Below are 25,436 nucleotides of genomic sequence, written 5' to 3'. Positions count from 1 at the left end.
ATGAAGATAAGCTTCTGAAATTGCCATACGAATCCAGCCTGCCAAAGTCTACTTTGAAGCAGGCCAACCCTTTTTACGGAAGCCATAGAGGACAAACAAGGCGTCCGATTTCCTAAAAGAAGAAGTGCGGTCAACATAAATTCTCAATGCCCGCACAACATCCCAAGTGGCGTCACCCACTGAAAGTCCAGGTGAATTGAAAGCCGGCACAACAATTTCTTCATTGATGTGAAAACTGGATACCACTTCGGGAAGAAATCACGGATGAGTGCGAAGCACCGCCCTATTCCTATGAAAAATCAGAAAAGGGGGTCTACAAGAGAGAACCCCTAAATCCGAAACCCTTCTGGCCGAGGCAATGGCCAGAAGGAATATGGTTTTAGCTGTAAGCCATTTAAAGTCCACTGAGTCCAGTGGTTCAAACGGCGGTCCCTGGAGAACTCTCAGGACCACAGCCCAATTCCAAGGCGCCACCGGTGGAACAAAAGGTGGCTGAATGCGAAGAACACCTTGCATAAAGGTGTGCACATCAGAGAGCGCAGCAATCCTACGATGAAACCAGACTGACAGGGCAGACACCTGCACTTTCAGAGAAGCCAGGCGAAGCCCATGATCCAGTCCAGCCTGTAGGAAAGCCAACACCCTAGACAGGCGGAACTCCCTAAGGGAATACCCTCTAGGTCTACACCACCGGAAGAAAGTATGCCACACACGATGGTAGATTCTTGCCGAGGAAGGTTTACGAGCTCTTAGTATGGTTTGCACCACGGAGCCAGAAAAACCCTCTGGACCTTAGCATGACCGTTTCAACAGCCACACCGAGTCAGGTGCGGGTGAAGACAAGGACCCTGTGACAGCAGATTCGGTCGTAATGGTAACCTCAGAGGAACGTCTACTGACAGACTCTGGAGGTCGAAGAACCAGTGCCGTCTGGGCCACTCGGGAGCTATCAACAGTAGCGTACCTCCTTCTTGATTTGAATTTCCGTAATACCCGCGGAAGAAGGGAAAACGGAGGGAAAAGGTAGGCAAACTGGAACGTCTACTGGACGGACAGGGCATACACCAGAGACGCCTTCTCGTCTCTTGTTCGAGACCCGTACACCGGCAACTTGTTGTTGTGCCGGGACGCCATGAGGTCTATCTCTGGAAGACCCCACTTGTCTACCAGACTCTGAAAGACGTCCTGGTGTAAAGACCACTCTCCCGGATGCACGTCCTGCCTGCTGAGAAAATCCGCTTCCCAGTTGAGGACTCCCGGGATGAACACTGCTGATAATGCTGGGAGATTGCGCTCCGCCCAGACCAGAATACGGAACACTTCTTTGAGGCGGGTCGTCTGCAAACACCAGGTTAGATACAGGCGAACGTCCGGAGTGAGCCCCATCGTCTGGGACTTGAGACACTGAGGCAATCCATTCCATCTGGACCGGATCAATAACAGCAGAGGTCTGGAGTGAAACTGGGCGTACTCCACCATGTCGAATACCGACACCATTGAGCCCAATAACCTCATTGCCGAGTGTATCGACATTCGACGACACTGCAAGGATCTTTTCCTCCGTCACAAAGATCCACTGCTGCCTGGAGTCCAATAAGGCCCCGAGGTGCAGGATCCTCTGAGACGGGGTGAGAGTGGACCTCTGCCAGTTTGTCAACCAGCCGTGACGTTGCAGTACCGCAATAGTCAGATCCAGATGGTGTAAAAGAAGCTCTGGAGACCCCGCTATCAACAGGAGGTCGTCCAGCTAAGGAAACAGTCGGACTCCCTGCATCCGCAGGAGAGCCGCCATGACCTTGCTGAATACCCGTGGAGCAGTCACCAGGCCAAAAGGCAGTGCCCGGAACTGGAAATGTTCGTTGCAGATTGCCAATCTGAGGAACTGCTGATGGCGCAAAAGAATAGGGACATGTAGGTAAGCGTCCTGGATGTCCAATGACACCATGTAGTCCCCAGTACCAGTGCCAGAATAATGGGCCGCAGGGTCTCCATCCGAAACAGAGGCACCCTCAAGGACTTGTTGAGGGCCTTTAGGTTTAATATTGAACGGTAAGACCCATTGGGTTTCCGCACCAAAAATAGAATGGAATAGAAACCCAGGCCCCTCTGGGAAATTGGAACATGCACTGAAACTCCAGCCTGGAGCATAGTGTGCAAAACCTTCCGCAGTTCCGAGGCTTTGCTCCGGTCTAGCGGAAGGCCTGTGGTAAAGAACCGGGATGGAGGCATACCCGTGAGAGACCACCTCCTGAACCCAAGTGTCTGTCGTAGTTATTTGACCAGCACTGGGCGAACTGAAGCAGGCGCCTCACAAAGGGAGGCCTGGACCGTCAGGCCGCAGGTTTGTTATCTGACCTAGGAGCCGGACGTCTGGTACTCCAGACCTGTTTCTTGGGCTTGGACAATTTCTTGGCCCCAGCCTGCCGTGGAAAGGACTGTACCTTAGGCCTACCCTGGGCCCTGTGAGGCCGAAAGGACGACCCACCAGCACTAGAACGAATCGTAGCAGACGGAAGACATGCAGATTTTGCTGCTGCCAACGCAGCTACTATTTCGTCCAGATCTGGACCAAATAGTACCTGTCCAGACCTTCTAATCCCTTTATGGAAACCGCGTCCGCTTTCCAAGAACGCAACCATAAGGTGCGACGAGCAGCCATGGCTGCAGAGGAGATCCTAGTAGTGAGCATACAAATATCTAAGGCCGCTTCATTAATGTAAGTGGCCGAGTCTCGGAGATTGCCCACCAACTCGGTCTGTTCAGCCGAACAGTCAGAGTCCAAAGACGCCTCCAAATTATCCGCCCAGCGCTCCATAGCTCTGGCTACCCAACACACGGCCAGAGCCGGTCTGGATGCTTCCCTGCAAGGGAATAAATGGATTTGAGGCAGATCTCCACTTTGCGGTCGGTGACATCCTTCAAGGATGAATTCGAAGGCATAGGCAACGTGGCACTTTTGACTAGGCGTGTGACATGTGAATCCACTTGCGTAGGGGATTCCCACTTAGAAAAATAATTGACCGCAAACGGATAAGCCACGGCTAAGCGCCTCTGGGGCTGAAACCGTTTACCTGGATTTTTCCACGCCTCCTCTAAATGATCCACTAATTGATCAGAAGGAGGGAACACCGTAGCCTCACCCTTAATATCCTTAAAAAGGCATATATGAATGTGGCCACCGAAGGATCAATATCTTCAATAACTAAAGCTGAGTGGACCGCTCGAATAAGACCAGGGATATACACCTTGGACTTAGCGTCCGGCTCTTTGGTACGGAGAGGTTCTTGGTCAAATAGATCCAGAATCCCCCCATCATCTGACGTCTCATCGTCATCCCCATAAGGAGTAGATAAACACGCCACCGGCCGTTTGAGGCCGCAACACAGACTCCCCCTGTAAAACATCGGACAAATGCTGAACCGATGTAGAGTATTAACCAACGCAGGCTCCGGAGAAACCTGGGAAGGGGCAGGGAGACTGTGGGGTACCATCAATTGTCTCGGGAACTCCCGCATGGGTGACGACACCACTGACTGCTGGGACAAACCCGTCTGGGTAAACGCAGGTGGCGAAGCTAGCTGGCCCACAAGGGTTGAAAGCGCCTTAGCGAAACAAACCCAGGGAGGTTCCTGTACCAGGACCGGGACCATAATCGACCGTGACAGTGCCAGGCACTGGGGACATAACCCCTCCAAGCGTTACCCTCCTCCTCCGCTATTAGTACCTTGCATTTAGTACACATGAGCTGGAGAGGAAAGTCAGTCTCAGACATGATGGTAAGTATGTGACACTCACACCTATACGTATTGGTATAGTGTGAATAACACCCTGCACACCGCAAGGGCTTTGAGCAGAGCAAGATCAGGGACAGTAATAAGGCTGACAGTAGAAAATGAAAGTACAGACAGCAGGCTAGCAGATTAGTCACATACAATGCAGAAGAAACAAATCCCTGCACTATTAGCGCTGGTTCTCAACTACTCAGACCCTCAGGCTGGTAGGACTCAGCGCTGCATACACTGACCTGTGACAAACAGAGGAGAGGTATGCTGGGGGACCCAAACCGCAATGCCACCGCTCACAGGCTTCCAGCAGCGTTCACCATGCTTCAAAGATGGCCACCGAGGAGCAGAGGATGAAGGAGGCCGGGCTGGGGGAGGAGCACTGACACACTATGGCCAATCAGACAGAGCAGAGAGGCTGTGTGCAGCAGGGGAGGCGCCGGCTGTGAGACAGGGAAAGCGCGCTCCCCTGGCATGCATTTAACCCCTGGGACACCGCAGCGCATGCCGCTCAGCAGCGGCCCGCTGTCCCAGGGGGTAGTGGAAGCGCAGGTTGGTCGCCTGGCTCCACGCTGCAGCCAGTCCCCAGGGAGCCCCCTGCCTGGGGACTCAGGACCATGTGACCAGCGGGGACCCACCGCGGGACCCCGCTGCTTACCTGCTATACCCTGGGATCCGGCCATTGTCCAAGACATCTGGGGGCACCGCTAGCCGTGACTCCAGATGTCTACCAGCATCCCCGGATCAGTACCGGCGTTCTGGTACCGGCGGGGTGTAGGGGAGACGGCATGGACGTCAGTACTGACTGTCCATGCTGTACTCCCATATGTGCAGCCAGCGCTGCCTTTGACTCCGGCACCGTCGAAACTGGGATGCCTTGGCTCGGGGGCGGGGTATAGGAGAGGGACCCAGATGTATCCTGGGAGGCTGAAAACTTTAACTCTGTGGTGCCTGAAGACTGACATCATCACCTATACCCCAAGGTATCCTGTGGATACCCTATGGACCCTGAAGTAGAAAAGACAGCTTTTTCGACACCAGAAGGGTGTTGCCCTTTGGGCTACGTGGGGCACCAGCTACCTTCCAAAGGATGATGGACAGAATTCTAAGACCCCATAGTCGGTATGCTGCTGCTTGTCTAGGTGATGCAGTCATTCATAGTCCTGATTGGCAGTCTCATTTGTCCAGAGTACAAGCAGTATTGGACTCCATCTATAGGGCAGGTTTGACAGCCAACCCAAAGAAATGTTGACTAGGGATGGAAGTAGTAAAGTATCTTGGTTACACCATTGGCAGAGGTTTAATAAAGCCACAGCTTAATAAAAAGGTGGTTCTTGGCATTACAAAATTTCGAGTTCACAGTAGAACACAGGCCAGGAAGCCAGCTGGCCAATACAGATGCTTTTTCACATGTCCATTGTTTGGTGGCTGCAGTTGTTCCGCCCATAGGTCGAAACAAAGGGGGGGGGGGGAGAGATATGTGATCGGAGCACTGGAGAAGTTAGGGATGGCATATGTGTCTGTGCCAGATTACTGTCATATGTATTTTAAACCCCCAGGAAAAGTCTGTTTTACCAAGCAGATTTGAGTGTCGGCTTTTGGTACAAGCCGGATAATGGGTCCTGGGGGTGTGGGTGTGAGAGAGAAGGGAGGGCTCCATCCACAGGGCCACTTCAGGTGTTGGGCTTTTCAGCCTGAGACCAGGTGTCACGCTGGGAGGCGGTTTTCTGGAAGCCTGAGGCTGCGAGGAAATGGAGGCGAGGGGCCTGAATGTACGACCTCCGCATCCACGGGTCTTGGTCGTTGGCGAGACCTAGTCAAAGGTGCGGAATCTAACCCACGAGATGGTGTTCGCCAGTGACCCCACCAATCGGGATATGGGCTTGAGCTGCACCTCGTAAGCAGGTCGCGGTCCTTTGACTAGGTGACCAAAGCCTGCGGGAATAGGGAGAGACGAACACTCCTGGCCCAAAGGGTCTGTGCCAGTAAGGGGCACGTAGGGACACTATACTTGAAGTACAAGGAAGTGTGCACTGTGGACACACTCTAACGGGTTGCCGGTTAGAAAGAGTGCACCACGGTGCAATACTGTAACACGTAGGTAGGAACCACAGAGTCCAGTAACGAGGTGGGTAGTGGTACTGGAGCCAGCCAGAGATTATGACGCTGGAGAGGTGGGTACGTATAACTACACTCAGGCTGTGATGGTAAAGCACTGGTGAAATGGATAGTATACTGCACACAGGCGGTGGTGGTAACGCACTGGTGGAATGGAAGTACACTGCACACAGGCGAGGTGGTAACGCACTGATGAGATGAATGATATAGCTGCACACAGGCTGAGGTGGTAAAGCACTGATGAGATGAATGATATAGCTGCACACAGGCTGAGATGGTAAAGCACTGATGAGATGAATGGTATAGCTGCACACAGGCTGAGATGGTAAAGCACTGATGAGATGAATGATATAGCTGCACACAGGCTGAGATGGTAAAGCACTGATGAGATGAATGATATAGCTGCACACAGGCTGAGATGGTAAAGCACTGATGAGATGAATGGTATAGCTGCACACAGGAATAGATCACTGGAAGCAAGGGAACCTGGAACGAGAGACAACTAGTAACACTAGCAGCGACAATGGTTGTTCAGGCAACTACCTGATACACAGGAGCCAAATATATACCCCTGGAAGCCCACTGATTGGTCCACAGCGTCAGCTGTGGGACTGTCAGGGAAGGAAGGATAGTCAGAGAAGGAAGTGTCATGGCGGCGCCCATGACAGGAACTCCGATCCCCGTGCACCAGGCCGCCCGAGATACCAGCATCAGGGAGAATGCTCAGCACCTCCCACGTCGCCGCACCAGCTGCCCGGGAAGTCAGAGGAAGCCGGCGGGACGGTAAGGGACGGCCGATCCCCGGCTGAACTCTGACCCCAGGCTAATTAATGATTACACCTGGAAGTGGCTCATAAGAGCTGTGTAGAGTTTTGATGCAGTGTCTCACACCCCCTGGGGAGAACAGACATTGAGGTTTTTATGCGGAGACACTGTGACATTGGTATGTATTATGTTTGTGGTAAGGCAGTAGGCCCTGCCACATGTACAGAGGGAGTTACCTGTCTAGTTAGAGCCCAGACGGGCTAGGGTTTATTTTTATGTTTTGTTTGTTTGATTATTGGTGTCACACAATAAAAACTGGTGCCGACCAGCTTGCACGAAAACCCACGACTACTGCTGTTTCCTGGCTGCTGTGTGTAAGGAGGCGTCCATCTACCCGAGGAGAGGGATCCCTACCCCAATCATATTACAATAAATACCAACTATTCTGGCATTGACAAGAGCATGAGGGTTACCTTAAATCAGGACAGCGGGGACATATGCAGTTGTAGAAAACAATTACCGTATATACTCGAGTATAAGCCGAGTTTTTCAGCACATTTTTTGTGCTGAAAAAGCACCCCCTCGGCTTATACTCGAGTCATGCCCGCATGGTACGCTGCTGAGTAGCGTACCATGCGGGCCGCGGTGCAGACTGTGTCAAAGTGACACAGCCTGCACCGTGTGTGTAGCGCTGACCGGACGGAGTTCGGTCAGCACTACACACTGCTAAACACACAGCCGCCGGAGCCGGCAGCTATGTGTTTGGTGTAATCAGCAGCCGCTGAGAGTCTGTCAGACTCTCAGCGGCTACTGCTGCTCCCACTGCGGGAGCCATCTTCCGGCTCCCGCAGTGGGTAATGGGAGAGACGTCGTCATGACGACGTCTCTCCCATTATGCAAAGCGGCGGAGGAGCCTGTAGCAGCGTCGGGACCAGGAGCAGGGTTACAGGTAAGTGTTTTTTTTTTTTACATTTCTTTCTACTGGGGGGGGTACTACCAGGGGGGGGATATCGCTACTGGGGGCACTACCAGAGGGGGGGATGTTGCTACTGGGGGCACTACCAGGGAGGGGGGATGTTGCTACTGGGGGCACTACCAGGGGGGGATATTGCTTCTGGGGGCACTACCAGGGGGGGATTAATATTGGGGGCACTACCAGGGGGGATGTTGCTACTGGGGGCACTACGAGGGGGGGGATTAATACTGGGGACACTACCAGGGGGGGATATTGCTACTGGGGGCACTACCAGGGGGGGGTATTACTACTGGGGGCACTACCAGGGGGGGGTATTACTACTGGGGGCACTACCAGGGGGGGTATTACTACTGGGGGCACTACCAGGGGGGGTATTACTACTGGGGGCACTACCAGGGGGGGATATTACTACTGGGGGCACTACCAGGGGGGGATATTACTACTGGGGGCACTACCAGGGGGGGATTACTACTGGGGACAGTACCAGAGGGGGGATTACTACCAGTAGCTGCTGCATTTCCCACCCTAGGCTTATACTCGAGTCAATAAGTTTTCCCAGTTTTTTGTGGTAAAATTAGGTACCTCGGCTTATATTCGGGTCGACTTATACTCGAGTATATACGGTACTTTGTACATAAAACAAATATACAATATGTAACATTATAAATAACAATTAACAGAAAACATACATTTAACTATTACCATCTGCACTTATATTCTGGTTTACCATGAAAATATAGACACTATTCTACAATCAACCAAATCACAACTGGAAAAGAGGAAGCTGACTCCTCCCAGTGCACTGATAACTCTAAACAGAGCCCGCCTAAACAGGTCCCTGATAGGCTGTCAAACTCTGATTGACTCAATACAAATACCAATAACATGACTGCGACCAAAAAACCAGTTCTAACCAGTACTGCTACAATAAAAAACAGGGTGCTTATCTCCTCTCATGCTTATGCTAGCATTCGCGTGCTTTAAGTGAAAGACTATAAAAGATACTTCCGGGTTTATTTACTAAACAGAGGCTTTGAAATGTTAGTGCCTTTGGATTTGAAAATGGCAATAATACCAGGCACTTATTATTGCCATTTAAAATCCTGCATGAAGAACTGCCGACATCAGTGGCTTTTCTACCCCTTCACATTGTCTCGTATGAGGTTAGGAATTGGTCAGAACAGGCGTGGGAGGCTGAAGAGGAGTAATATGAACTGTAGGAGGATGATGAGCCCTAAGGTGAGGACAGTAAAGTAAATGTCTTTTTGAGCAGCAGGTTGGAATGGGAACTGGATATATAATACTGAAGAGATGGGCAGAACCGGATTGGGACCGATGATGCTGGATTGAGAGATGGATCGGTTTGAGACCAATGTTGATGAATTGCAGTACTGAATTGGTTTGGGACCGATGATGATGAATTACAGTACTGGATCGGTTTGAGACCGATGGTGATGAATTTCATTATTGGGTTGGTTTGGAACTGATGATGATAAATTGCAGTACTGGATCGGTTTGGGACCAATGATGAATTGCAGTACTGGGTCGGTTTGGAACCGATGATTGGAACCAATATAGGTTAATGTTAACAAGTCTGTTAGATGGAATAGGAGACTTGATAACCAGACTTGGAACTGGAATATAACGGACTGGAACCAGCTTGTGTGCCATCATGCTGAGAAGACACGTTGTGAGCAAGGGGCTGCATAGAGCCACCTACATGCTCAGTGACAGGACACTGAGCAGACAGGGCAGGAGCCACACAGACAGACCTCAGCACCAGCCAGGAGCGATGTGCAGCGTGAGCTGACCACTGTGCCAGTCTGGACAGACACCGGAGAGGTAAAAAGTGTTTTTTAAAGGTCGGAGCGTGACCCACATCTAAAGAACTAACCAAGTCTTGACAGTTAAGGAACAGGCACATAAATGTGACAATGATAGTGGTAATATAATACTGATGATATAACAGTGAGAGTCTTTGGTAATGTATGGTGTACTACATTAAAAAAGGTGTTGTTCAAGCAATCCATAGGTTTAACAATGAGGTATGATGCCATAAAAATGGCATTAGAAAGTAAATTTCTTATTGTGAGGGGGTTCCCAATCTAAATTAGGCCCAAAGCCCCAAGTTCAACAAACATGCTGAACAAAAGAAACTCGAAACAAACCAAAATTAGCATAAAAAAAATATTAGAATGCTTACAATAAACATTAACAAGAAATACATTCCTTTTAAGCTATTAAGGTTGAAGTTGTCTTCAAAACACATTTTTAAATACTCACATCTTCACATGAAAGGTCTTTGGTTCCTTCAGCACTGCATTGGCAATTATCTCCTGGTGACTCTCATCTGAGCCCACCAACTATACACAAACATATTAGAAGAAAATATTATATATAAAATCAAACAATTTTACAACATGAACATAGAAATAATTGTGATACTGACAAATTAAGAAACACGAAAAGATTTTTCAAAAACTCTCTTTAGTATTGACAAGTTTTTAGCATTTGACAGACTAGAAAAATATACTGGTAGGTGCGTTGGCTCCCAACAAAAATTAACCCTAGTGTGTGTACATGTGATTGGAAAAATAGATTGTAAGCTTCACTGGGGCAGGGACTCATGTGACTGGCCAAATACTCTCTGTAAATGTGCTGCGGAATATGTGTGCGGTATATAAATACCTGGTAAAAATAAAATAATAATAATAATAGTCCAGCAGAAATTTACCAGAACTTGGTAAATTAAAATTTACACAGATTGCCTTTATCATAATACCACAAATACTAATAGCTAGACAGGTTTTCAAATCAGAAATCAACCTGCTATACAGGAGGTTGGAACAACCAAGACTTTTGTATACTGTTGTGTCAAATATTAAATCAACATTCACTGTATTAGATATAAAAGTGAATACTGATAATGAGAGTATTAATAAACACATTGTGAAAATGCAGAAAAATTATTATTTTGTATAATGGTTGTCCAAGTTGGAACAAGCAGTTAATTCATACAAATCAAATTTGCATATATTTAAGGAGGACAAGGAGTGTAGGGGGGGCCCATGGCTCTTGCCATAATTTGTCTATTCAGAAATGTAATCTTAAAGCTGTGATCTGTCCATGATTTATGTAATGTTCATTCTAGCACCATGCACCTGTTACAACCAGTGCACTTCCTCTTTACTGCCTGGTGTGTCGCGCTCTGCTCTGGTGCTTCTAGCACACTCTAGTCTATCTCAACAGTTTGTTGCTAGAGGCACCAGAGCAGAGAGCGAAACCCAGGCAGGAAAGAGGAACTGCACGGGTTGTGACAAGTACAGGGTGCTAGAATGAACACTGATTCATGATTATTAGTCAATTTAGAGGTTTCTACTCTCATTACAAGCAACATTGTATCACCATCAGTTATTCTAAAAAATTTTTTATCTGCATAAAGTTTTAGACATATGTCACATACATGGTCTACATGAGTATCCTGATAACAAAACATATATAAACAACATATAATAAAGTTTGGGTTGGGCGATAAAAATTCACAATAATGAATGTCTGTATAAATAGCCAGATAGCTGAAACAATACAATCACGGATAGAGACTGGAACCAACAGGATTTATTGGGTTTTAGTTATTCAGTGTGATGTTGAATAGCCACGGGAGGGAGCTCCAGCAGCTAATCAATACTCTGCGCTGTTTGGGTGGCTAAAGGATTTCTTCTCGCACCCCCCTGGAGAAATCCGACAAAAGTGTCGGGCGCTCAACTGTTTGCTGGCTTATCGCAGCGCTTGCAGCCGCGCGCCTAGCACTTTAGTCAGAGAATGCCGGTTACTGCGCCTTAACACCCAGGTTAAGTCGCGATAACCGGCATTATCAGACTTAACTCATTCCCAACAATGCTAACAACGCGTTGAATTGAATAGCTGCGGGAGCTCCCTCCAGCGGCTATTCAACATCGCACTGAATTGAATTTGGCCCATTGAATCTATCTGGAAGAGATGGGACACTCTATTAAGACTGTATTACTGTTATGAAGCCCATATTTCAGCATTCACAAAAAAGGACTCTCAGATTCTGATTTTTTTTACCTTGATTTAAAGATTCTGCAATCTTACTATAGTCGCCCAAAAATTGCCGATATTTTTCAGTAATTTGCAGATCTTTATCCTCCAAAGATCGGATCTACAAATGATGAAAGTCAGTGTCCAAACATCGGGCTCGATTCAATTGATCGCGAAGTAAATAGCGCCGGTAGGGAGCTCCCAGCGCTATTCAATTCTGCGCGCTGTTAGGTCGGGGAATGCCCGTTCTCCCGCCCCACGCGCCTTAAACAGGGTGTTTAGTCGCGAGAACGGGCATTCCCCGACCCGTCGTGATGCTGTTTTCCCGGCGCTAAGGGCAGAAAACAGCATCGTGCCTGTAGTTTTGTCGGATTTCTGCTCGCACCCCTGGAGGGTGTGAAAAGAAATCCTTATCTGCACGCTGAATTGATTAGCACCCGGAGCTCCCTCCCGGCGCTACTTACTTTGTGGTCAATAGAATCGAGCCCACTATCTTAAAGGGTCACTAATCAAGAAAATGATCTGCAAACTGCGACCCCACAGGCAGGAAAGAGGAACTACATGGGTTGTGACAGGTGAAGGGTGCTAGAATGAACACTAATATAGTCACTGTAGGGGGTGTGCCCAGCACTCACAGAGATGCTGGACAGCCTTTAAGCTCTCCTTGCAGAGAGAAAAGATGCCGTGTGCATGCGCACAGCATCTATTCACCAGACAGTGACTGTTTCATCATAACTCTTCCCACAAGCGGGACACTGTGCCTGACAGGTGGGGACGGTACCTGACAGGCTGATTCAGCGGGGCGCCGCCATTAGGGCAGGGGGCATTTTACAGTTTTAAAATCGGGCAGGGAGCCACGTCTCGCTAAAACAGCCTAGCAGGAACACTACAATCATCTCCAAAACACACAATTGCTGGTGTATGGGCCCAATTACACATAGCACCACTTTCAACAGTGTTTGAACAGCAGTGTTCCGGTGAGACTAGTATATTTGCCATCAATAAGTAGTTTTACATTTTCATCCATGCTGTACTTTGACATAAGGAGAATGGTGCCTGCTGATGAACCAAAGCTCTATGAAAAACAGATTATTCCGCTCTGACTAGTTATAGCTGTTACTTGCTGCACGACGTTCCATACTCTCGAACATAACTAACATTCACACTTGTGAAAGGTTAACCTAATACTGCTAGCCCCCTCCATGTCAGAGGCTGGAGTATAGTGAGGGGGACTTCATAATGAAAAAAAAATAACACCCTGGGGTCTATGGATCAAGCTTTTTTTTTTTTTTTTTCATAAAATGATTTATAAACAGAAGTTTCTGCACAAGTTTCTGAATTGCTGCTATATACTAATAGCATAATGCAGGAAAATTCACAGAAATCTCCAGCAGAGTGTTTATTAGCACTGGAGATCGCAGTCCCCATTATTATCAGTGGAGACTATGATTTGAGCACTATGTACCAAACTCCGAAAAGTTAAGCTTTTCGGAGTTTGGCCCTGTAAGTTTACACCATCTTCATATAATGTAAACTGCTTTAAGCCTTTGGAGGACTACAAGCAGGAGAGCGATTTCCAATCTCTATCTCCTGCGAGTTTCCCTTAGTATATAGCGCAAATATTTTTATTAAAAATTAAAATATCCGCAAAGATACAGATAGTCAATAATCGCTGCAGTTCTGCAATTATTAATGTATTAATAATCGCAGTATTGCAGTCATTATTAACGGTCCAACTTGCCGGGTGGTGTAAACTACTGGTGCTAAACGCAGAAAAGCTTTGCTTCTTGGAGTTTAGTACATAGGGGTCAGATCATAGTCCCTAGTTATCATAATGGGGACTGCGATCTGCTGTACTTATTAGCACTTTGCCTGAGATTTCTGTGAAATCTCCTGAATTGTGCTATTAGTACATAGGATCGATACATAAAATTATGCAGAAACTGCAGTTTCTGCATAATTTTATGTAAAAATCAGCTGGATACATATAACCCTAAGGGGCATATGTATCAGAGCTTGATGTGAGATAAAATTGTGAGATATATATCACCAACCAATCAACTTCTAACTAATGCTGGGCATACACTGCCAGATAAAATGTCTGTCAGACCGACAGACATTTTATCTGGCTGCCAGCCGCAGATGTCCGCGGCATACACTGTGAGAGAAATCTCACAGTGTATAGCCCGACATCCGCGCTCCGCCCCCGGGGGAGGAGACATTTCCCTGTTCCTTCCGTAGGAAGGAACACAGGAAATGTCTGTCTGTCGGCCGCGCTGGGCATACACTGCCCGATGCGGCCGACAGTTTCCCAGGTAAATATCGCATCGGACGGGCATGCTGGACAATCCAGCATGCCCGACCGAGCAATATTTAACCCTCGGTCGCCCGCATACACGCTGCAATTATCGCGGCGATCCGCCGATATCGGGCGGATCGTCCCGATAATTGCAGAGTGTATGGCCAGCATTACATTTTGCAGGCTGTGTTTAAGAAATTATAGTTTGGAGCTGATTGGTTGGCGATATATATTTCACAATTTTATCTCACATCAAGCTGATACATATGCCCCTAAGTATTTTATGTTCCAACCTAAGGCTGATAGGCCCCTAAATCTATGTATCAAAGCTGGTAGAGAGATAAAATTGTAACAAGTAAATCGCCAACCAATCAGCTCCTAACTTATTTTTAAAACACTGCAATCAAAATGTAAATTGGAAGCTGGTTAGTACTTTATCTCTCACAATTTTATTTTTCTTGCAGCTTTGATATGTAGGCCCCTAATACCCCTTTCAGACAGAAAAACAAATTGCTGGGTTAAACACTTCAACCCGGTAATTTGCCGGTTTACACGGGTATTTCTTCTGTCTGAAAGGGTCAAGCCGGGTCTAAATTCCCGGGACTTCTACCCAGGAATTTACCAGGGTCGGAGACACGGGAATTTAGACCTGGGTTGACCCTTTCAGATAGAAGAAATACCGTTTAAATCAGCAAATTACCGGGTTGAAATGTTTAACCCGGTAATTTGTTCTTCTGTCTGAAGGGGGGTACAGGCAGGAAATGGCAAAACAAGCCGGTACGCAAATGCTGGATAAAATCCGGGTATTTTTGCCATTTTCTGTCTGAAAGTGGTATTATGCATTATTTTAATAAAAGCTATACAGTAATAAAAGCTATATTAGTATACAAACAACTAATTAGATAATTGCAACAAAAAAATAGACAGACTGTTGTTCTAATTTAGATAGGGTGGGCCCAAATGTAAGGCAGAACGGAATGTGCTGGCTCTATGTAAATAAATCACAGAATAGGTACTGTATATTTCCTGAATGAGTTTGTGGAATAGCTCATGGATGACTCAAAAAAAGTGACATTTTGCACCTACAGTACTTGGTAGAAATGTAAAAACTTTAGCTATGGTACCAACATAAAGCTCTGCTAGAAAAAAAAAACAGCATAAATTTTGCCTGCAGAGCTTAAGAAAATATTGAAAAATGATGACATGGTTGTAACCAATTAAATGAAACCAACAAGAAAACACAAAAAAGGGTGGGAGAATAAAATTTTTTACAGGCACTGACTGTTCACTGTACCATTTATAGAGCCGTATTCAATTTGAGCCGGGCCGCGTTACTTTTTCGTGTCCCGGACTTTCCGCCTACTTCGCCTGTTTTGTAGGTGGAAAAGTATTGCGCGCGTGCCCGCTTTACTCCGTATTCAATTTGAAAGTACGCGAAACGGGACCCGGCAAAACTTAAAAAGGCAGAAAGTACTGTCAGATTTGGAGAAATCAGCCTGACACCCCCCAAAAGATGCACTGACATGAGGGTTCACTATGGTTCCGCCCGATTTGGCTTTCTGAAGGTATTTGGTGTTTTTAAACGGGCTTAATAGCTGCTAAATAGAGTTTTTCTATACAAAATGCAGAATAGTATTCAGGAGTATTTTTTCCAGGAAATAAGTTATCCCAGCAAATTTTGAGTACTGGGGGGACAGCATATTTAAAAGTTGCTAAAGTGAAGTTGAAAAAAAATCGTGAAAAATCAACCTGCCGCATGCACCTGCAATCAAAAACACACTTGGGGCATACTTGGGGACCCCCCCAGAGTAAAGTTTGCTAGTTTTTAACTTTGTCCCCCAACTTTTTTTTTCTTCTGCCCCCTTTTTCAAAGTCATTTTTTGTGGTATCCTTAAGTGTTTTTTAAAACATTTTTTATACAGTTTAGACTGTCTGAAAGCTGCAGGGGGGTTCCTGCAACGTTGCACCCCAAAACCCCAATTCTGCACTTTTTTCCACCTCCCATTCATAGGCAAAACTTTTCCGCCTATTACATTGCATTGACTTTCCGCCTAGGCGCAAAGTCTTTCAAATTGAATACGGTGTAAAAGCCAAAACAGGCGAAAATGACATCTGCAAAAAGTTTCCGCCAAAAACACGCGGAAAAGGTTTTTCGCTTCAAATTGAATACGGCCCATAGTAGGAAACCGCTCATTTTCCTGTGCACCATTCTGGGGAAGAAAACAAAGTGAAGATATTGTCCCACCCTTCCCAGAGGCCCTTCCACAGCACATTATTAGTAAATATAATTGATAAAGCAAAGCTATGAATAAACACATTCATATTGCACAAAAAAGGCAGCAAAACAGGCTTAGAATCCACATAAGCTTGGAAACTATCACTATTTTAATTTGGGGTTTGCTATAACATTTTTCTTTTGTTTTTGAATTGTGTCAGTATTAGCAACTTTTCTTTTCCACCTATTTGGGAACAATGTAATCGGAAAGATCACAAAACCCACCTATTTTAGAACCTTATAATAATATTATAGCAGTATTCTCACTATACACCAAAAACACATATTGACCTATAGACACAGCCTTAATGAACATCCCCATTGATGTTTATTTATTTTCAGAGGTTCTCCTCCTTTTGCAGAACTAGGTATTGGATTGTGCCAGAACAGCCTCTAATCCACGGTGGCAATTGTAGAGTTCCACAAAATCCACGGTTAAGTGCAACACAAAAGCAATATGCGTAGCTGTATGACCGACTCACCAACATAGCAGCAACGCCCAGCATGGGTAGTTTATCAAACGGCCTGAGTGTCGCCATGTCCATACACTACACATTCATTTGCCACCATAACTTTCAAGCTCCAAAACGTAAACACGTAATACGCCCCTTGTAACTTAAGTTAATTTAATGTCTTTGACATGAGACATTTTGTTGAAGCCATGAAGATTGCATAATGTACATTGTTGATCTTCGGAAACATGGCTTCTTCCCTAGGCTGTTAGGGGGTTGGACGTGATGATGTCATCTTGTCGCTTAACCCTGTGAGCACTTGATAGAAAGGAATATAGTCATGCAGCTCTGTGAACAGTGGATTAATTACACGATAAGTTTGTGTTTCATGCTACATTTTGTGTACCAATGTATGTCATTCCTCAGACTCACGTTTGCAAACTGTCTAGTATGAAACGATCTCTTTTTTTTTTTTTTTTTACAGAATACTGTAATATTAATGCACGTATAATGTAATGTGTTTAACAATAGTGCTCCCACAAATTTGAAACAAAAATGGGTCACCTATATGATTGGAATCTTGATATGCTTAATATAATATCCATTGTGCTTTCTCAAGGGAGCCAAAATAAATCAAACAATTTTATTCACACTATGTCCCGTATTCAGTTAGCCGCGAAAAGTCGGAATCCGCGAAAAAGTATCGCTGATTGCGACTTTTCGCCAGGCGGAAACTTATCTCTGTATTCAATTGCAATCACTTTTTGCATACGCAAAAACGCAATGTAATAGGCTAAAAAGATTTGCCTCTAAGTAGGTGGAGAAAAAAGTGCAAAATAGCTATTTTGGGGTGCAAAGGTGGGAAACCACTCAGCACCATTGGGACAGCCCCCCAAAGGATAACTGCGTTAAAAAAAACTAAAAACAATTGAGGAACACCCCAAAAAAGCACTTTGAAAATGGGGGCGAAAAAGTGCAAAGTGGGGGGTACAAATTTATAAACTAGCAAAATAGACTTTTGGGGGGTCTGCAAGTATGGGTAAGGTGTTTTTTTTTTTCATTGCAGATGCTTGCTTCAGGTGCATTTTTTATGGTTTTTTTAACTTTACTTTAGCAACTTTAAACCATGCTTGCACCCATTTTTAAGTACCCCAAATTTGACAGGACTACTTATTTTCACCAAAATAAACCAGCTTAATGCTATTCTTCACCACTTGTGCAAAGAAGCTAATTAGAAGAAATTGACTCACCTTAAGTACCCCAAATAGCTTTATTAGGGCTATTTGGGGGCATGTACATTGATCCCCAATGTGAGTGCATCTTTTAGGGGGTGTCAGGCTGATTTCCCCAATTCTGTCATCACTTTTCGCCTTGTTTGCATTCGCTGGGTTGCGTTTTCGCATCTTTTGAAATTGAATAGGGCAAATCACGGGTACGTGCGCGATAAAATTCCGTGGCTAAAATACGCGATGCAGGTGAAAAGTCCGGCAGTCGAAAAAGTATCGCAGGTGCGAAACTAATTGAATACGGGCCTATATGGTTGATTCATTTGGAGACGATGCCAGCAATCTAGTGCGTGCAAATGCTGTGCTTACACTAGCACGTAGATTGCATATTTTAATATGCACCCCTATAAGGGCTGCAATCAAAAATAGATGATTTGGGGGCAAATTGGGGAAGATTTTGTGTGGCGTTACTAGCGTTCTAGTGCCATTGCCATTGTGGACATTGGGCCTGATTCAGATGTGGACGGTATTGTACAGCTGTGAAGAAGTGGCTGTGCAATACTGTACACTAAAATGCAAATGCAGCAGGAGGTGTCTGTGGGAAATAGACAACTGCATGCATCTGCGATCAGAGAACAACATCCATAGACGATGCTCAGTGGCAAACGCAGGATTTCTAGAGGGGGGTTTCCAAATGCTTGATTTTAGAGTGAATGTGGCCAGTCCATGAAGAGGGTAGAATTAGCACTTAACCAGCTTTAATATGCGTCATACAAAGTGTATTGTGTGTCATAATTCCAGCATATAGAGGACCAGTGATCACAGTAAAACATTAGATGCGCCAGTAGGCTGTCCTGCTTGAGCTGAATGTTTTAATTTTAGATGTGGACCCCATTCTAAAGTATTAGAGCAAGTCCGGGAGTCTGGAGGAGCAGCAGAAGAACCTAGCACTGCCCTGGACATATATGTACATATTGGGCTATATAGCAGCACATCCCTAACAGTGAATGTTTTCCAGATCGCCTAGTTGGTGCACAGGTTATTTATTACTAACTGATACATGTTAAACAATTCACAGGTGGTGCTAATTATTTCATTTATGACACTGAGAGGAACATTCGGCACTAGTAAAATTCTATTACATTACTATTTCTATTGTGGGGATGGGAGGGGGGTTTCCAGGCAGACGGAAACCCCCCCTGCGTTTGCCTATGCTGCTTTGGATCACTATAGCGACCAATCTCATTCAGCCCAGATGGCTCTTGGCCGCTTGCGAGGCCAAGCAATCTGCATCCTATTATACCTCTTTTCCACCAAAAACCCAGGTCCGACCTGGGTTTTTGGACATGGTTCCAACCCTGGTCAGACCCATTTACACTGCACCTTTGATCTGGGTTACTCCCAGGTCAGCCCTGTTCACACTGAACTCAGGTCTGCCCTGCTAAACCTGTGAGGTCATAAAAAGTGGGAGGTGAATGCTCGACAACCACCAGTCTACTCATTTTAGGCATGATCCAGGTCAGATAACCTGGGTTGCACCGTTTACACTGCACCATTACCTGGGTCCATCCTGGGTCCAACCCTGGTAGCTACCTGGGTTGGATTGCAGGGTCACTTGACCCAGGTTATTTTTCAGAGACCCTTTTACACTGAGCTGCGACCCGGGTAGACCCAGCAAAAACCCAGGTTTTTGCTCTGGTGTAAAAGGGGTATTACACAGACCCTGGCCTAAGCATGGAATGGAATTGTTTAGCCTTTTTCTTTAGTACTTAGGGGCCTATGTACTAATAATCATGGAACTGCTCCGATTATTAAGGATCCGCTTCGTGGTGGATATTTTAATTTTAATGCAAATATCCTTGCTATGTACTAAGCAGGGGTGTATCAACCCCTTGGCCAGGATGGCACTCAGTGGTGCCACCCGTGGCCAGGGGGTAGAATCAAGATGGGGCTACCAGGACTGCAGTCCCGGGTACGCCCCTGGTTCCTAGACGTCAAGGTCCAGGCAACCGCCAGCGCTGCCTAGTACATATTATTAATAAATGTTTTGGGTTTTTTTGGGAGACAAGGCATGCGTGATGTCATGACATGCTGCTGCACTGAGGAGCCGCCGAGCCGCAGGGTGAAGTTGGTAAGTATTTGTGGGCTGTGGGGGGACTGGAGCTGGGGGCTGGATGCGTGGGGGGCCAGGGACTGGAGCCGGGGGCTGGATGCAGGGGACCATGGAGAGACTGAGGGGGGATGGCGTGGGAGAGAGTAGGGGATGGCTGGGGAGAGGGATGCTGCATGGACGGAAAGGGGGGCTGTCTTAAGAAACAGAAGGGGATGTTGGCTGATAAAACATGGGGAGACAGAAAAGGATGGCTGGGGAGACAGAACGAGGGCTGGCTGTGGAGACGTTATAAGTACAGAGTGTAATTATTCAGAAAACATGGGGGGGAGGGAGTGTCAGTCCATTACTTTGGCAGGGGCACTTGGACCCCTAGATACACCCCTGGTACTAAGGAAAACTTGCAGTGACCGTAGTTGCAGCAGCAGCTGTCCCTGCAGATTATATCCCCAGCATTTTGTAGAAGTCTTTCACATTAGTGACAGACTTCTCCAGGAGAAGCTGACACTGTGCAGGTGCACAGACCCCACCGCCGGCCGGAGGCTTAAAGTAGCTACACCATCTGCAGATGGTGTAAACTACTGGGGCAAAACTCAGAAAAGCTTTGCTTTTTGAACTTTGGTACATAGGGCCTGATTCACTACCATTCGCAACTGCGATTATGCATGCAATCGGCCGATTGTTGTATACTGCACATGCGTATACATCACAATGCGCGTGTGCGAAGCAGCCACTGCAATTTGAATTTCGATCGCAGTGACTACGCAGACCCATTGCAGAGTAATTGACAGAAAGTACCGTTTGGGGGTGGTGACGCGGGGGGGGTGGTTGGCGGAGCGCTGGCGTGCCAATGCTTTCGAACACCTTTACGAGGGTGTGCATAAATTATCCACTGCGATGCTGTACGCAGCTTGAGGACTCAGAGCATGTGATGAAGTTAGCAATTTCTGAGTAAGGTCAGACCTTGTGCAAGTTTGTGTGAGGCTGCGATTTTACTCGATTGTACCAATGGTTTCGCAGTCTTGCTAAACATTACGGATGTGTGTAAGGTTAAGTGGGCATCCTTGTGTAGTGCTATGACGGCATAGATTAGCGGATTAGCATACCTTTGCAGTTGTGATCTGTAGTGAATCAGGCCCATAGGGCTTAGATTATAGTCCCCATTGATAATAATGGGGTCTGTGATCAGCAGTGCTAATTACTGTAGATTTCTGCCACAGATTTCTGTGAAATCTCCTGCATTGTGCTTTTAATACACACAGATGTATCCTTTCTCATCTAGCCTCAACATGCCATGGAGCGTATTGAGGCTAGAGGCTTGAGTGAGCCACCAGGTCCTCTGCAACTCATGCGATGCCACTAGGACGCACCAGGAGACTGTGCTGACTAATTTGGTATGGCACACCTCCCATTTAACGTCAGGTTGTGGGCGAGCCCAGCACTACGTCAGTAGCTGGGCAGCCCCCAGCTTTCTCCCTGCACTGAATGGATGCCACGCACATGCGCGCGGCATCCATTCTTCTTCTCTGGGGCCGGCACTGTGGTGCCCGACCATCCGCGGGACACTTTGTCCCGCGGGTGGAACAGTGGGCAGTGCATGAAAAACGGGACTGTCCAGCTGAATTCGGGAATGGATGGAAGGGGTGCGCCCTCTATGGGGTGGCGCCCCTGTACGACCGCACTGGTCAAACATGCCTCGAGCCAGCCATGTGTGTGCCTCCCCAGCCATAGACCTCATCGCATGCCACACCTATGCCAACTGTATTCACTGGCAGTCATTCATGAAATGCCAAACGTTTGAAGCAGAGTAGCTCTATTCCTACTCAAGTCCTGCTTTAATTTTTGCCAAAATTTTTATATTTTCAGTGGAACAGAAGTTTACACTAGTTGAGCTGAAGAGCTGCATGGAATGAGTGGTCTTTCACTACAGTAGGCATCCCGCTGTACTTAGGAGTGAGATTATTGATATGAGATAAAAGGGCAGAGAGCATATGTTTTTATGGGCATTTCTTCCTTTGTGGTATTATGCGCCTGTGCATTTTGCATTGGTTTTGAACTGGCAGAAATTTTTAGAGGTATTTCTTGCTGTACAGTGTTGGAGGTATATTTCGATTCTGCAAAAGAACTTCATTTTTACAGCAGTCACAAGATCTTCTATACTTTGAATGGGACTCATTTTTGCTCCACCATATGGCATTTTGTTAGAGAAGAACAATTCTAGACATACTCTGAGTAATGTAGGAATAAAAATGTTCACACAGATAATGTGCCACCTAGTCCTGATGCCAGCTCACTTTCATGATGCCTTTACACCATATATAAAACTAAACCAAAGGGTAGTATAGGAGAAAATGTACAAAAATTATTCAAAGTAATAAGTTGGTAATAAAGTGGTAGAAGGTTGGAATTCAATGTAAAGTTTACAGTATTGCACAGTGGGCCTGATTCCAAGATTTACGCTAATGTAATCGCAACTGTGATCCGTAAAAACATGCTGTCTTCCAAAGCTTCCCTGAGCACAGGGATGCCTACTGCTGCCTTTTCATATCTGTATGATGACATGCATCAGCGTAAACATCGGAAACATAGAAAATGGAAAGACAAAGAATTGTATATTGTGGTGCACAAAAGGTCAATTTCAATAAAATATGTTTTATTATATATATATATATATATATATATATATATATATATATATTTATATATCATCTAAGAAAGTGCAAAATATTAAGAAATAAATTATGTGAAATAAAGAAATAGTGGTTGAAAAAAATTCTGTGTGCAGGGATGCCGCTGCTATCTCAATAATAGTTTATTGTATCTAAGATTAATATAGCACCTTCTAATAGGGATGACATATGTTACAGAGGATGTTTACAATGTAATCTTCTATCCACTGATGCCGAGATATTATTAAGGTAAATAGAAATTAGACTACCTGTGTAGGTTTATACATAAAGGCCCCCATACATCAGAGATTGATTGCAGCAATCGTGCAATTTGCAATCGATTGTGTATAAATATCTTTCCCTTTTTCAATCGATTGCAGATTGCAGAATTGCCAATCGATTGAAAAAGGGAAAGATTTTTAAACACAATCGATTGCAAATTGCACGATTGCTGCAATCAATCTCTGATGTATGGGGGCCTTAACAGATCTCTCTTTGTCACTCAATCTGTTAAGGCCCCCATACATCAGAGATTGATTGCAGCAATCGTGCAATTTGTAATCGATTGTGTATAAAAATATTTCCCTTTTTCAATCGATTGTGGCAATTCTGCAATCTGCAATCGATTGAAAAAGGGAAAGATTTTTATACACAATCGATTGCAAATTGCACGATTGCTGCAATCAATCTCTGATGTATGGGGACCTTTAATGTGAGTGAATACTAATGATTTGATTGGTCACAGATTGTGCACTGTGAATGAATCAATGTTCAGTCCTATTATATAATAAATCCCAGATTTATATTACACCTTCTAGTAAGGATATGCTACAGACAAGGTACACAATGTAACCTTTTATTCACTAGTGCTGAGGTACTGTCAAGGTGGACAGTAATTAAATTACCAGCATGGGATTTTATATGGCAAATCTCTGTGACTAAATCAATTTTATTAATTATGGTGTGGATATTATTGCAATTATAAATGGGTCACTCTCCAAATAATATATTATATATAATGCATTGCCAAACCCCAGCACTCATGTAATTGTAATGTTGTCAGAATCCTTATAATTATTATAGCATTGGAATCTGTGCTATTAAACAGTAGCCAGCTATCCTCTGTCTGCAATCACATCATCTTCACACAGTGTGTACACATCTAATCCTCCTCAGGCTTGATAATCACCATCAGTGTGGGTGCAAACATAGAGTCCTGTTAACACTGATTATTTTAGCACTGCAATCTGTGCTATTAAATAGTGGACAGCTATCCTCTGTCTGCAATCACATCTCCTTCACACTGTGTGTATACATCTAATCATCCTCAGGTTTGATAATCACTGTGGGTGCAAACATACAGTCCTATTAATACATTTGTAAGGACACAGCAGTAGAGCCCACACACAGCTTCTAAAAGCCAACACACACTTCACAGTGTCAGCTTCGTCAGGGCAACCAGATGGGTGGTCCAGAGCCTGTTTAAATACCTCATCCAATCATTGTCCTCCAATAACCTTTCCTTTTCAGTCTCTGATCTGCCTCCTCATTGTGACTTCACTGGGGAACTGCATCCCATGTATACTGCATTATCAAGACAGCTATTCCTCGCTATAAGGACCTACTAATCAAACCAAGAAGGATTCACCCTGCCAGACTCGATCTATGGAACACCTATCATTACTGTAACATTCACTTGTTAATATAATAATAAGGAGACCCCATGGTATCATAAGGACATCTTGCTCTATTAATCATGTTGTTAATGTACACATTTTATAATAGGTATCCATGTGAAATGTCCTTCTTACTATTATATAAACAAAAGATCATAAGTACCAAATTCCCATAATTCTTGTTGTTCTTATTACTGTATCTGGAAATAAATAAATCAAAAGTATATCTGTGTCCCATGATCTTTTATCATTATATAATCCAATATATGGTACTTTTAATTTACCTAGGGTAATATTCTTACCACATTCTTACAATAAATATAACTAGGCATACAATCTTCCCTTAATACAAATTATTACAGAACTGGAGTCAAATATATATAGATGGTGATTTTGGCTCTCCACACCTCATATAGGAATATCCTAGTATTACATTTTATTCATGTCCATAATGTATTATGATATTATGCAAATATATCCCTTAAAAATCTCTCCCCAATTTTAAATAACCACTTACATTAGTCACATAAATATGTGTACTCAAACTTGTGCTGCCCTCTATTGGACTCAATAAGTAAAGCTCCTATTAGTGAAGAGAATTTTGTTATGTTTTAATAGTGTTGATATAATATTGTGAAATACCGTACATGTATTTAACAGTGATAATGTAATAAGTAAAATTAATTAATATTCATAGCCTTAAATAATTTCCATACCTTCTAATGTATAATATAGTAGTGAAGTAATAAATAATTGTGAATATAATTGTATAGCCAAAGTGAAATAATAAAACATAATATTCGTGATCCACTGTAAAATATATATATATAAAAAAAGATAATAAAGTGACTGATATAATCCTGGAATAAAATAATATACTCTAGTGTGTGTGATGTGATCTCATTTTATACTAAAGAAATCAATCCCAAAATTCTACTGAAATAAATTATATATAAATGTGCCTCAAATTACAAACAATGTGATGACTAAAAACACAGCAAACATAGAAATAATAAAAAGTAGTCA

At 44.9% G+C, this 25,436-nt stretch overlaps 1 protein-coding gene across 3 annotated transcripts in view; it reads right to left on the bottom strand.

Annotated features, from left to right (window-relative positions):
• The window catches only part of CENPM (centromere protein M), a 126,522-nt gene extending 102,562 nt beyond the window's left edge, over positions 1-23,960 (bottom strand). Inside the window, exons 1-2 of one of the 3 annotated variants that reach the window (XM_088443873.1) lie at positions 23,924-23,960; positions 9,925-10,004 (exon numbers count right to left, since the gene is read on the bottom strand). In XM_088443873.1, coding sequence (XP_088299999.1) covers positions 9,925-10,004; positions 23,924-23,944 — 101 coding nt within the window. In that variant the 5' untranslated portion in view covers positions 23,945-23,960. Of the gene's footprint in view, positions 1-9,924; positions 10,005-16,759; positions 16,935-23,923 lie in introns of those variants that run through there. The other 2 variants (XM_088443874.1, XM_088443872.1) reach the window with 2 other exon arrangements.
• Between the last annotated feature and the right edge of the window lie 1,476 nt (positions 23,961-25,436).

Source organism: Taudactylus pleione, unplaced genomic scaffold (genome assembly GCF_031769625.1).
Source record: "Taudactylus pleione unplaced genomic scaffold, aTauple2 ptg000336l, whole genome shotgun sequence".
NCBI classification, from domain to species: domain Eukaryota; kingdom Metazoa; phylum Chordata; class Amphibia; order Anura; family Myobatrachidae; genus Taudactylus; species Taudactylus pleione.
Note: the sequence above shows the minus strand (reverse complement) of the source record. Positions and strands in the feature narration are given on the sequence as shown.